This window comes from Cnephaeus nilssonii, assembly GCF_951640355.1.
Source record: "Cnephaeus nilssonii genome assembly, chromosome: 17".
Lineage (NCBI taxonomy): Eukaryota > Metazoa > Chordata > Mammalia > Chiroptera > Vespertilionidae > Cnephaeus > Cnephaeus nilssonii.
Genome location: NC_137088.1, coordinates 30,389,284 through 30,403,906, shown reverse-complemented (window position 1 = coordinate 30,403,906; position 14,623 = coordinate 30,389,284). Strand labels below are relative to the sequence as shown.

General features: G+C 39.9%; 1 protein-coding gene across 2 annotated transcripts in view; it reads right to left on the bottom strand.

The window, feature by feature from the left end:
• ARMC8 (armadillo repeat containing 8) overlaps positions 1 to 14,623 on the bottom strand; it is an 88,532-nt gene that overhangs the window by 43,272 nt on the left and 30,637 nt on the right. For both annotated transcript variants that reach the window (XM_079794809.1, XM_079794810.1), the window contains 4 exons: positions 7,400 to 7,471; positions 5,282 to 5,424; positions 5,083 to 5,180; positions 600 to 692 (listed from right to left, as the gene is read on the bottom strand). In XM_079794809.1, coding sequence (XP_079650935.1) covers positions 600 to 692; positions 5,083 to 5,180; positions 5,282 to 5,424; positions 7,400 to 7,471 — 406 coding nt within the window. The remainder of the gene's footprint in view (positions 1 to 599; positions 693 to 5,082; positions 5,181 to 5,281; positions 5,425 to 7,399; positions 7,472 to 14,623) is intronic.

Genomic DNA, 14,623 nt, shown 5'->3' with positions numbered 1-14,623 from the left:
TAACTGAAATTTCTCTCAACAAAGAGCAGAATAACCTCTCAGTTCTGCTTGTAAGAGATTACTTAAAATAATTTCCAACAATGTGGAAACTGAAGGTGTAGGGAAGCAGTCATGATCACACACTGCTGATAGGAGTATAAAATGGTACAACCTCTACACAAGACAGTGTATGATAAAATTACAAATGCACACACTCTTTGATGCAGCAATTCCATTTCTTATAAAATATCTTACATACAAGGTATTTGTTGCAGCATTGTTTTGTGATAATATTAAGATGGGAAACAAACTAAATGTTCAACAATAGAGGACTAATTAAATAAATTACTGCGTATCTATACAAAATACTAGATGACTGTTTATAAGAATAAGGGAGCTCCTTATGTACTGATATGGAATACCCTTCAAATTATGTTAAGTGAAAAATGCAAGGTGCAGAAAGTATACTTTCATGTATGTCAAAAAAAAAAGGAGGGGGAGGGTATATATACAGAGGTCTGCCTATATGTATAGATTATCTCTGGGAGGAAATACACAGACACATCTCCTTAGGGCATATAAGATTTTACATTACGCTGACTATTTATTCTGGTTCTTACTTTACAGCAGTGTGAGAAGATCTGACAGATGTACTCCTGGGTGTAGCGGGACTTGCTAAGCAGCGCCATGAGGTGTGGTATCACCGTAGCATCCTGGAGTTGAAGGGAAGGAGAGCACAGCAACAAGGAACTTAGGCATGTGGAGCACATCTAATGAACTATTTCCATGAGCAGGTACTTATGCAAGCCTCTTATCTTAATGACAGTAAGTCAGATCTGCTCAAGAAACACTGGAAAACAAAGCAACACAGCCACCAAAATTGTCTGGGCAAAGAATAAAGAAAAGGGCTTAAATGTTCATCATTGACAATAAAATACAAGAACAGAAAATTCTCAATTTCTTTCCCATAAACAGCCTACATTCCCACAATAAAACAAAATCATTTCAGTAAGACTTGACAGAAATCTATTCTGAAACCCAAATGTGAGGTAAAGATATACAATAATAAATAGCTTATAAGGAGGAGTCCTATATAATAAAAGTGTAATATGCAAATCGACTGAAAGGTGGAACGACTGGTCGCTATGACGCACACTGACCACCGCGCACTGACCACCGGGGGCAGACGCTCAATGCAGGAGCTGCCCCTGGTGGTCAGTGTACTCCCACAGGGGGAGTGCTGCTCAGCCAGAAGCCGGGCTCAAGGCTGGCGAGTACAGTGGTGGTGGCAGGATGGCAGTGGCGGGAGCCTTTCCCGCCTCCACTGCAGGCGGGTGGCAAGGAGCAAGGGGTCCCAGACTGCGAGAGGGCGCAGGCCAGACTGAGGGACTCCCCCTCCCAGTTATTGTATAAAAATAAAACTTGGCAATTATGATTTCTGAGATGTTATGATAAGTATCAGTAATCAGTAGCAATCTCTCACAATGACTATAGTAAGGTAATTCAATCTTTGCAATATCAACTTCTCATTTATAGCGTACTCTCTCTATTGTTGACACTTAGCAACATACATGATGGTACAAAAGAGAGAAGAATCTACCCAACTTGCTGCAGGGCTCTCCAAAAATCTCCTTTTTCTCAGAACGTGAAAGGAATTAAAAGTTGAAAGGAACCACAAATGGAAAGGAGACTATTATGCTCAAGCATCCTTGTCACTGCTGCCATGAGTCCTAGAGTTCTGTGTCTCAAATAAGAATGTGCATGCCAACTCCCAGAAGATATTCTTTGTGAGAACATTATGACTCTGTAGGTTTGGAGTAGGACCTAAGATTCTGCATTCTAACTAGCTCCCAAATGAGGCCAATGCTGCTGGTCCACAGACCACACTTTGACAAAAGACAACAGAAGGCAAGGAAGAAAATTTAAAAGAAATACACTGTGAGGAATAACAAGAATTGAGGTTTCTCTTAGGAAGAAAAGAATGCCCAAGATACATAAAAACTAAGTAGAAAAAGAGAAGGCTGTGATTCCCAAGCAGAATCTTTCCCCACTGCTTGTTAATATAACCCTCTGTGTCATCACAAGCAGTTTAAAAACATAATGAAAAACTTGGAAAACCTCAAAAAAGTCAAGTACTAAATGCATAGAAAAAAGAGAGAAGATGGAGACTGGAGGGGAAGGGAAAACAGTGGCAGAAGACAGGAATGCAGGTAGCAGCTAAGATAAATCAGGTAATCAAGAGGAATTTAAAAAAACAACAACTCTATGAAAGCTCTTGAGAGGAAGATAAAAAAGCCTCTCTTAGGCTTCTAGAACCACTCTATCTCTTTCCTTTCCTCCATTGCTCTCTTATCCCTCAGTTTTCCTGCATTTCTTCATACCTGCCCCCGTTTCTGCCAAGACTGTCATATATTTGCAGTTTATAGTTGAGTAAACATGCAAAGGTTATATAATTTGCTCACTGGATAAGTGAGATTTCAAACTAGACATCCTGCCCTCTTCCAATCTGACTGCTGTCTTCCGTTTAGTGCCTGAGTTGCCGCGGCAGCTGGCCTCTTCACTGTTCCACACAACATTACACTCTGTCATTATCCTACCCAACACTTTTCATGGATTCTCCATTGTCTCTGAGGCATAAAATAGAGATGCTTCATAATTTACATGTTCTTACTGTGAAAGTCAGGCAATGTCCCTGAGTCTTATTTTTTTTCAGATTAGAAAGTTAAGTTGGCATCAATCAGAGTTTTCCAAATTATGCACTATAATTCATTAGTGAGTTATGAAATCAGTTTGAAGTATGAGGAGGAGGAGTTAAGACAGCTGGCCAGGATCAATTTCTCCCTCTATTACTGACTGGGTTGGGGGTTGATGGGAAACTTCTAGGGCAGCAATTTTCAACCTTTTTCATCTCATGGCACACATAAACCACTAAAAATCCTGCGGCACACCAAAAAATATGTTATGTTTCCCCCTGATCTGACAAAAAAAAAAAAAAAAAAAAAGAAGGTATAATTTTGATTCATTCACATTGGATGGCTATTGTGTTGGCTGTTATAATTTTTTTTAATCTGACAATCTAAGGGAAAAGAGGCTGGTGCCCCTGACTAATCAGGTATTGCATGTTTTAAAAATTCTTGCAGCACACTGGTTGAAAATCGCTGACCTAAAGTAAAGAAGACTAGTGACTGGTTTAACCTCTTTGTAAATAAGACAATAGGACCTTAGGAAAACAGACTGATAATTACTAGGAGGAGAGCCTCGTGAAATGCTGTGAGGAGAATTACCAATTTAGGGGCTGCTTATAGTACCAGTAGATCTAAAAGAGTGCTCCAAGAACCAGCAGCATTTAAGTTACCTGGAAACTTGTTAGAAGTGCAAATTCTCAGGCCCCACCCCAGACTCAGTGAATCAGAAACTCTAGGTAAGGTCCAGCAATCTGTATTTAACAAGACCTCCAGGCAATTGTGGAACATGCTCAAGTTTGAGAACCACTGCAGTATACAATTTCCAGATTTATGAGGCATCACTCCCTGAAGAATGTCACACAAATCCCTGACATATACAATTGAGATGTGTCATTCAGAGCCTCCCTGCTGTTCAAGGTGACTCACAAACCTCCTTTATAATACTACTAGAGGCCCGGTGCACGAATCGTGCACCAGTGGGGTCCCTCGGCCTGGCCTGCAGGATGGGGCCAAAATCAGCTCTCCGACATCCCCCGAGGGGTCCCAGATTGTGAAAGGGTGCAGGGCAGGCCAAGGGACCCCACCGGTGCATGACCGGGGCTGGAGAGGGACGCGGGAGGTTGGCCAGCCGGGGAGGGACTGTGGGAGGGCTCCAGGGCATGTCCAGCCAATCGCTCAGTCCCGATCGGCCAGACCCCAGCAGCAAGCTAACCTACTGGTTTGAGTGTCTGCTCCCTGGTGGTCAGTGCACATCATAGTGACTGGTCAACCAGTTGACTGTCTGCCCCCTGGTGGTCAGTCACATCATAGCAAGTGGTTGAGTGGCCTTAGCATACATTAGCATATTATGCTTTGATTGGTTGAACAGACAACTGGACAACTGGGCAGTTAGCATATTAGGCTTTTATTATATTGGACGTATCATTACCAGCCAGGGGAACACGTGTCTGATGTGGGAAGGACGGTTTATGAAGCCACATGACATGTCTCCCCTCTCTGATTGTTTTGCCTCTTGATTGCTTATGTTCTTGAAATATTTGTAAAGCATGATTCTGGACAAGATCTCTGATTCACATGTGTCCAATTTGGCATTCTGATTCTTTGTGTTGGCTCAGAATCACAACCAGCATTTTTTTTTAAATGAAAAAGGATGTAATAGAAACCAGAGGGCATCACATTTATGGAACTGTTTTGTGAAGACCACCTCATGTGGCAATAAAAAGTATATTTCTTAATGTGGATTGTGGATAGGAGTATTTGAAAATTATTGGCCTGGATAATTTTCATTAAGAAAGCACCATGTAACCCACAAATAAAAACATCCCCTAATAATCCCTGAGGTTTGTGAAAACTACTGAATGACTTCAAAAATCTTTGGATTCTCTCACATGAATTTTCTGTTCTAGCCTGGTAAATAAGCCTCTTGCAAACTGATTCTGCTCCACCTCTCCAACTGAAACTAACACTGATACCCTTCCTGCATTAGACTATCCTGCCCACTATCCTGCATATTCTCTTACACAGTTCTCTCCTAGACTGGCCTCTTTACTCTCTAAATCTTATCCATTATTCAAGACCCAGGTCAAATTCTTGCTTCTCTATATAGTATTCTCTGCTGGATTTAACCTAGAATGAGCAGAACTCCCAATCACTCATTTAGCATTAAATATCTTGCCTTAATTTGTATATAGCAAGAGATCAAAATGGGTCTTAAAAAAATAGCTTATAAATCCCTCGAGGTCTGAGACTCTTTCACTTCTTTATAAAGCCTAGATTATTTGACATTTGCAAATTACCAAGAATTAGTACTTCTTGAGACCTTTTTATAATGTAACACAGTTGAGTCTTGAGATGCTAAGTAGATTAGAATTAGGATATCAGTGAATGTAACTGATGATTAAAAACATCTAAAACTCACTGTATACAATAACTCCTCTGGAGTGACGGGACTGGTGAAGATGGTACGCAGACATCGAAGGCAAGCTTCAATGAACTTCAGGTCTAGAGATAACAGTCCTATTAACAGAAAATAGATTTTAGGTTCATCTTTTCAGCCATATTTAAAACTGCAAACTGATTCTAATTTTTACTTGTATAAATATGACTTCCCTACATACCTTGCAGTAAGGCAGGGATGATATGGCAATCTAGTAGAGACTTGACATTGTTTTCAGTACCCATAGCAAGACTTCCCAATACCACTGCACATTCAGTTTTCAGCTCTGTACTTGAGGTTTCTTGCTGAAGCAAGTACAACAATCTAAAAAGAATGAATTTGATAAACAGAAGAGACTAAAAAACTTAAACAAAAGTAAATTAGCTAAAAGTTCTGTGACAAAAAAGACTACCAATACATCACACATACTAAAAATACTGTTGACAAGCTTATAGAGGATAGGAAATGGTCATTTGTTTTATCAGCTGATAATTTAATAAAGAAGTGTTTGGAAAAGAAAGCTAAAAGTGATTTTCTTCATTTTGAGCAAAAGAATAATCATATAATCTCGAGTTTATCAGAAGTATAAATGTAAAAGTTGTCCAAAGTGATCGCTATAGAAACAGCAACATCACAGTCCCTGTTATCTGCCACTTCAGAATATGAAGACAACAGCTGCTGGGTCTTACATTCAGACTGGATATGGACCTTGAAAAACCAGAGCTATAGCTCAGAGATCACAAAGGTTGAGCCTACGGGGAATATTCAGAATCCGTGATCTCACTCATCTAGGGGAAATAATGAACAACATAGACTGATGAACAAGAACAGACCCAGAAACAAGGAGGCATGGATCAGACTGTCAGGCCTCGGGGGGAGGGTAGAGAAGGGTGGGGGTAAAGGGGGAGATCAACCAAAGGACTTGTGTGTAGGCATATGAGCCTAACCGGCGGTAAAGGACAACAGGGAGGTGGGGGCATGTGTGGGGAGGGGTGTGGGATGGGAATGGGGGAACGAGGACAAATATGTGATACCTTAATCAATAAAGAAATTAAAAATAAAATAAAATAAAATAAATAAATAAATATATATATATTTATAAAAAGACTCAAAAAAAAAAAAAAAAGAATCCTTGTGCAGTTCTTCAAGCAAGGGGAGCTCTCCTCTTTCTTCAATTCTCCCATTTGGGGAATCAGGGGATCCTCCCATTTCCATTCCAGCTCAGCCTTCCAAACAACTACTCTCCAAATTCTAATTATCCACCACTTATGACCATCTTCATTATTCTAAGGAAGAACTCTCACACCCCCTAAAGCGTATTTTAAATATGCTCTTATTGATTTTTAGAGAGAGGCGGGAAGGATAGAGAGATAGAAACATCAATGAAAGAGAAACATCATCAATCGCCTGCCTCCTGCACGCCCCCTACAGGGGATTGAGCCTGCAACCTGGGCATGTGCCCTGACTGGGAATCGACTGATGATCTTTTGGTTTATGGGTCAATGCTCAACCACTGAGCAACACTGGCCAGGCCCTAAAGCATATTTATATACTGGACACTAATCCTCTAAAAAGGCTACTGAGTACTTTATGGTTACTAAAGTATATATTTGAAGTTGGTTATGATAAAAACAATACAACCATTAACCCTATATCAAAAGATAACAGAAAAAAAACAAAACATTTAAAAATTCTGAATGAAAAACTTATAGGAACTGCACATAAAACTTAGTTCTGAGTAGTAGCAGCAAATTGAAAGTTATACAACTGTAATTATCTGCCAAAAGGAAGCTTATTAGGTCATCAGAAGAATTCAAACTTTCTGTTAACTTAAAAAACAGAATTTCAAAAATTAGAAATTAAATACAGAAAAGCAGAATTAAAGACTAACCAGGTCTCTCTCTCTCTCTCTTCCTTTTTAATTAAAAAACAGATTTTGAAATCCTGAGAAATTGTTATCCATTCATAAAAAAAACTGCCAGGGCTCTAGATTGGGAAGAATGAATCAGGCTGGTATACACTGCCTCTCTATCCAAAAGGCTTTTATTGCAGGGTCAATGATCTTCCTGAATTTCCAAAAAGTGTTCATACATTCACTTCACTGCCCATTCTTTGGTATTTTAATTTGTTTTGTTTTTTACAGATGCTTCAAAGAGCTCATGGCATTAATTAAGAAAATTAAGAGGCTTTTCAAAAATAGAATAGGCAATACAGAAAAAAATATTAGTCTTATGGTTGAGAATGAGAAACACATTAGAATTAGTATGGATAGCAGAAAAAGGAATGATAGCAAACATACCTTGGAACGGCTCCTAAAACAATGAGGTTGGCTTTCTGCTTGTTGTTTCCAATTACAGCATTTTTCATGTCTCTGAAATCAGGGGAAGAGAAAAGGGTACAATATGTTGAAATATCATGGAATAAAAATCAAAGATCAATTCTTCCACTTTATCTCTATTATGCCACATCTTGGATTGGCAAGTACAGAAGTTAGTGACAAAGTCAATGCACTGACCCTTTCCCCCCTGGAACGCCAAAGAGAAGGGATAGAAATAGGTGCTGAGTGAACGTGGGGGCTGTAAAACAGGACAGTAGTGGAGTGGGGCAAGTGGGAGATATCCTGAGCACTTGCAAAAGACTCCCAATACTAAATGCTGAGTTGTTCAAAAAAGGCCACCAAACCTTTGAATATAAAGAAATATAGATCACCTTCTCACATCTGGGAGTAGAAAATAAAAGCAACCAGCCCACAGAACATACCTGACCTTGTTTCAGGGAGAATGACTTTGTTTACTCTTTTTTCTGAATTCTTTTGGACTGAATATTTCTTATTATTCTATTTTATCTCCTTTATTATCTTATTAGTTGTACCTCTTTGGGTTTTGTTCTGTTGTTTTTTTAGTGGTTGCTTTGCAACCCATAATGTGCACGTTTCAAGGGATATTATCCCCATTTCATGTGTATTGTAGAAGCACTGCAAAAACTTACATTTCTCCATCCATTCTTTAAGCTGCTACTGTCACACGTTTTATTTTTAAATTAATTAGAAACAATAGAATATATTGTTAACATGTTTGTTTAAGCAACCAATTATCTTTTAAGGAGATTTAAAAGTAAATGTTTTATATTTCTTACATATTCACCAGTAATTTTTATTCTAGCTAAACGCATATCTTTACTTCACCAGGAATAAAACTGTATTGATAGAGTATCTCTATCAATGACCAATTGATTCAGAAACATGTGGTTCATCCCAAAGGACAGGGAAAAAAAAGCTCAAATAAAGCTGATACCACTAATATAATGTTTAATAAAAATACTCTGATTGGTCAGTAGCCCTATCTTAATATAGAACAACTATGTGATCTACATAGCAGTGGTTCTCAAAGAGGGAAAGAGGGCATTAAAGCCCCCTACAGGCATTTCAAAAGTTTGAGGTTTCTAAAAATTTCTGGTCATAGTTTTACAAATAGAAAGCATTTTTTGTTGTTTTAAAAATATATATAATTTTCAGTATTATACCTGCCCTATAAATAAGAGGAAGATTGTACTTTTTGTTAGGAGTTATTTCATTTTGGAAAATCAGATCACTAGCACACTGGCACTCATGGTATTTGAGTCATCAATACCATACGCCTGTATCAGCCCACATTTGTAGCCCTTGCATTCACAGTGCTTTATTAAGTTTTCTAACATAGTCGCACCTAAGCATTTACATATTGAAACATTAGAAATTACCTTCTTTTTTATTTCTCCTTTATTATATGGAGGGAAGGCATTATTTTTAGAGTTATGTATGTGAGTTGGTTATATTATGGATTTAATTGCAGCATAGTACAGGGATATTACAAAATACTAGAGGCCCGGTGCACGAAATTCGTGCACGGAGGGGGGTTGTCCCTCAGCCCAGCCTGTACCCTCTCCAATATGGGACCCCTCGAGGGCAGTCGGACATCGCTCTCACAATCCAGGACTGCTGGCTCCCAACTGCTTGCCTGCCTGCCTTCCTGATTGCCCCTAACCACTTCTGCCTGCCAGCCTGATCACCCCCTAACCACTCCCCTGCCAGCCTGTTTGCCCCCAACTTCCCTCCTCTGCTGGCCTGGTCACCCCTAACTGCCCTCTCCTGCAGGGTTGATCACCTCCAACTGCCCTCCCTTGCAGGCCTGGTCCTTCTCAACTGCCCTCTCTTGCAGGCCGGGTGCCTCCCAACTGCCCTCCCCTGCTGGCCATCTTGTGGTGGCCATCTTGTGTCCACATGGGGGCAGGATCTTTACCACATGGGGGCAGTTATATTGTGTTTTGCAGTGATGATCAATCTGTATATTACTCTTTTATTAGATAGGATAGAGGCCTGGTATAGGGGTGGGGCCAGCTGGTTTGCCCTGAAGGGTGTCCCGGATCAGGTGGGGGTTCCCTTGGGGCCTGGGGCGGCCTGAGCGAGGGGCCTGTGGTGGTTTGCAGGCCGGCCACGCCCCCTGGCAACCCAAGCGCAGGCCCTGGTATCTGGAATTTATTTTCCTTGAAACTTTGTAGCCTGGAGCGGAGCCAAGCCTGGGGTTCCCTCCGAGGCTGGCAGCCATTTGTGTTGAGGTTATAATTGAAACTTTGTTGCCTTAAGCGGGTGGGCCCGGCCAGGGTGTGCGGAAAGCTTTGCTTCCTCTGTTGCCAGCGACAACCCTGGCCTGCTCTCTCAAGCTCCATCCTGCCGCCATTTGTTTGAATTGGTTTACTTTCTATAATTGAAACTTTGTAGCTTGAGTGGAGGCTTAGGCCTGGCAAGGGCAGGCGGAAAGCTTGGCTTCCTCTGTTACCTAGGAAACCTTGCTCTCTGTGGCTGTAGCCATCTTGGTTTGGGTTAATTTGCATACTCACTGATTGGATGGTGGGCTGGCTTGTGGGTGTGTCGGAGGTATGGTCAATTTGCATATTTGTCTATTATTAGGTAGGATTTGTAAGGGGAAGTCAGGTCCGATAGCATTAAGGCCATTGCTATAGAGCCGCGGAGTTCTTAGCTCACCCATTTCTTTCTAGCCCCAAATAAGCTCCCCTAGATACTTGACCAGCATCTCTTTTGACTTGCCCTCTTCTAGGTGGCAGAACTCTACAACATACAGGAATTTTTTGTCAACACTGAAAGTTATAATCCTGAAAAAGTTCTATAGTTGGCAAACCATTATCATGTAGAAAAGCAGAGTAGAAAACAGAGGGGGAGGAAAGTTACTTTAAAAAACATCAACAACTAACTGTTACAGTCAGCATGTATTTCCAATACCAACCAAATTCACTGGCATTTAAAACCTTAGTAATAATTATAATATCCTTTTCCTCTATTACCTTTGATTATTGCAGAAAAACACTACTATGGCATAGTGCTCTGCTGAAAGCTTGAGCCAAACACTGTGCATCTGCCCAGTCTTCTTGCATTAGCTCAGTGCCTGAGGGTAGGCCTAATTTTCAGGACCTGATCTGTCTCTCTGTGAACTATAGTCAGATCTTCCATATGGTTCACAGGGTAAATAGTAGGAGTATTATTTGCTTACCAAGGTTCTTACCAAGTTCTGATACTTGATCTTAAAATTACGTGATATCAAAACCTCATTTAGCAAAACATAGTTGTGAGACTGGACACCCAGGCTCCTGCCTCCTTGTGGATGCCTGCAGTTTTCTTAAGCTTACTTCAAAATTATCAGCTTACAGACCAAGCAGTTTGCCATTTGCTCTCATCTTTCCTTCTCTGTGTTCTGCCTATACCAATGCGGCACATTCATTTGCCCAGCAGCTATCTATTGGTGCCATTCTGGATGCTTTCTCTCTCTTATGGAACTCCCAACCATAACATTTTCCCAGATGTCTCCCCATTCTTCCTAAACTAAGCAGAAATGAGGTATCCCCACATTACCATATAAACACATTCCAAATATCTGAAACCATGTCAGAGTGAATGTTTTTAGAAAAACAAACAAAACCCCTTCCAACTGTCCAGTACTCTTAAAAGTTTGCAGAAAGGACATGGAGGAGCCAGCTCTAATCAGTAAAATATGCCTATGCTAGATAAGGAAGAAGAGATGTGAATGCCTGGCAAATAAATTCTATTCAGCTATTGCTATAAAGGGATGCTATAATTTCTAGGAAAGAGTTAAAACAAAAAAAGACGATAATTATCACAATACCCATCTTTAGCAGACCTAAGTACAGTGTAGGATCCCATTTCAGAGCCAGAGCCAGCCAGATGAAGTTTCTTGTCCCCAATAACAGCTATTCTCTCATCTCCTTATCCCCTCCCTCACAACTTTATTCCCTTCCCCGGCTAACTACTCACTTTCCAGGGCTACACTCTGATGTCATGTCACTTCCTCCAAGAAGCATGACCTGACATGCTTGGGTTAGATGGCCCTCCCAGGTACCCTCTATCATAACACACTCATTACTTTTTAGGATAGAAATCTGTCTCATAAGAGGCAATAAAGTCAGCCTGACCTGGAACCATCAAAGAAGTTACTATCAGTGGACCATAAAATGTACCATATAGAAATCCGTATTTTTGTAAAATGCAAACTCGTAACTATCATCTAACATGGAAGCATAACAAAACTATGCAAGATTTATATACTGCTTTGAAGTTTACAAAGCATTCCATAGCCATTGTTTTATTTAATCTTCATCACAACCTTGAGAAAGATTAACCCCACTTTACAGATGAGGAAGCTAGACTCAGGTTTGGGGATTTTCTCAGAGCTCCACATTAAATAAGAGAGCTGGTATCAACCTATATACATATTTTTTTGTTAATTCTCACCCAAGGATATTTTTCCATTGATTTTTAGAGAGAGTGGAAGGGAGGGGAAGAGACAGAAACATCGATGTGAAACACATTGATTGGTTGCCTCCCACACATGCCCCAACCAAGGCCTGGATGGAACCTGTAACTGAGATACATCCCTTGACTGGGAATCAAAACTAGGACTCTTCAGTCCACACGCTGACGCTCTATCCACTGAGCCAAATTGGCTAGGGCTAAACCTATATTTTTATACCACGTATTTTTTCCATTACCTCCGGCCTATCAGGCATTTGGAACCATCTAATAAAAAAGACAAAAGAATTCAGGAAATATGTTTCCCTTTTTCCTCCTGTGTTTCAATTTTACATTTTTATACAAAATAAAAGTATTTCTAACTTTCAGTCAAAGACATCCTTTTCCCAGTAGATCAAAGAAATATAGTCGCATGTCTACCAACTTTTAATGTTGGGGGGGAGGGAATGCCCTACTTATATACTACAGATATCCAACAATTAGTTTTGAGCTCAGCATGTGCTAGGCTCTATGAAGGATACAAAAGTATCATATAATGGGATGCTTAATCTAAAAAGTTAACAATTTCCTGGGAAAGACCAAAATAACACTAACAATGTAAGGCTATATTATAAATTGAGTGCTTATAGGGCTGAGAAAAGTACATGAAAAGGACAAGCTTAACAGATTTTGAGGCAATAGTGAGAACTAAGATGAACCTTAGAGAATGGCCAGGATTTGAATAAGTGGATGGGGAGGGCAAAAAGAAAAGCCACTCATATAAGATCATACTGAAAATAAAAATGGCATATTTCTGGGACAGTACCAGAAGCCTGGACTGAAAATTATGTTCCCCTTAGGAACATAAAATTAGAAAAGTGATGGGGAGAACAGATAAACTAAAGGGAGGAGGATTAAGGAGCAATCATGGTTTTGATCAGAAAACAAACATGAAGGAAGCAATAACAAAGAACGATAAGCTGAATGTGGAATGGATTGGAATGCAGATATTACTTAAGTCAAGAGAGATAACTAAATGGCTAATGCCCTTCCTTTGTGATACCAAGGCCACCTGCACTTATCATTCCCTAATCAAACTATGGCAACTATCTCTTTAGTTATCTGTCTCCTCCTTTAGAATTTTGGATCTTTGGATCTTCCAGAGTAGTACCACTTTATCCTTATACTAGAGGCCCGGTGCATGAAATTTGTACACTGGGGGTGGGGGTGGGGGCCTCAGCCGGGCCTGTGCCCTCTCACAGTCTGGGAGCCCTTGGGGGATGTCCGACTGCCGTGAGCCCAGCTTCTGGCACACTGACACCAGGGGGCACCTCCTGCGTTGAGCGTCTGCCCCCTAGTGGTCAGTGCGTGTCATAGTGATCGGTTGTTCCACTGTTCAGTTGATTTGCATATTAGCCTTTTATTATATAGGATAGTTGCACACTATCACAATGCCTAGAACTTGTTAGGCACTCAACAAATGGTTGTTGAAGGAATTAGTCTATCCAGGTATCTGGTTGTGACACTTGATTAGGGTGGCAACCATTGGAATCATTAATACAAAGAACTTTTGAAAAAGCATTTAACAAGGTGATTTCATAGGTACAGGAAATGTGATATGTGACATATCTTGAGTGACTACTTCAAGTCTGGGTGCCTGGGTGCAGAGAACACTAGGAAGCTTGGAGAATAAATCCCTCAGAAATACAAGGATCTCTCTTAATTTTGGACACACTGAATTCCCTCTAAGGTGAGATAAGAATATCCAGATAGAAAAGCCAAAAAGTAAGCCTTGGGGATATGCCACTCCTTGAGAATCGGAAAACAAGAGCCAATATGTTACAAACATGCAATTGTCTAAACATTTTTAGCTAAAATCTAGCTACAATCTTAAATTTGCACAATAATGAATGAACTCAAGACGCACTCAATTTTACATGGAAATTAACCTTTCTACTTCTTATCTTTGCATGGTAAAGAGAAATGGCTCAACTATTAAAACATATACAGTGCCTACAATAGCATATGTCTAAATTAAGAGTATTATGATGGTGATCAAAATCAAGAGAGAAAGTAAGCATTGCATAGTGCCATTAACCTTTTGCACTCGGATGTCGAGTGTGACTCGACACGGTTAGCATTGGTAGCAGCTCTTTTTATACTCTTTGAATGTATCAACAATTTGAAATATAAGAAAATCCAAATAAATAAGTTTGTATGAAAAGAAACTCCAGTTTTTTATTCTACTGCTGCGCTATGTAAAATCTGGGGTATTTAAAAAATTAAATCCCGAGTAGAATAAAGGAATCGAGAAAAAAGCAAGCGAGTGCAAAGGGTTAAAACAGTAGAAAAAGTAAAAAAAGAATTGAGATCTAGATCTGCTGGAGAAACAGTTTCAGTCAGTCAGGTATAAGCATATTCATTCCTAAGCAATCAAAATAGCGTAAGTTTTAAGTAAAAACATAATATTATCTAAAACCAGAAAATTATCTTTAAAATTATTGAAGGTGGGAGTCTGAAGCTAAAAGATCCATTATGTCACTTTCACTTTGAACCAGTATTACTTTTTGCTTACCTGAAGAAGCTCTTGTTTGGAATATTGTACATTCATTTTTGGTCTAATAGGTATAAAGTAGCCAGAAAGTACCCTGGCTACTGAAAACTACAATCTGAGTATAAAGTCTGACCTACTTGTGAAAACTCACTGTTCATTAGGACATCCATAAA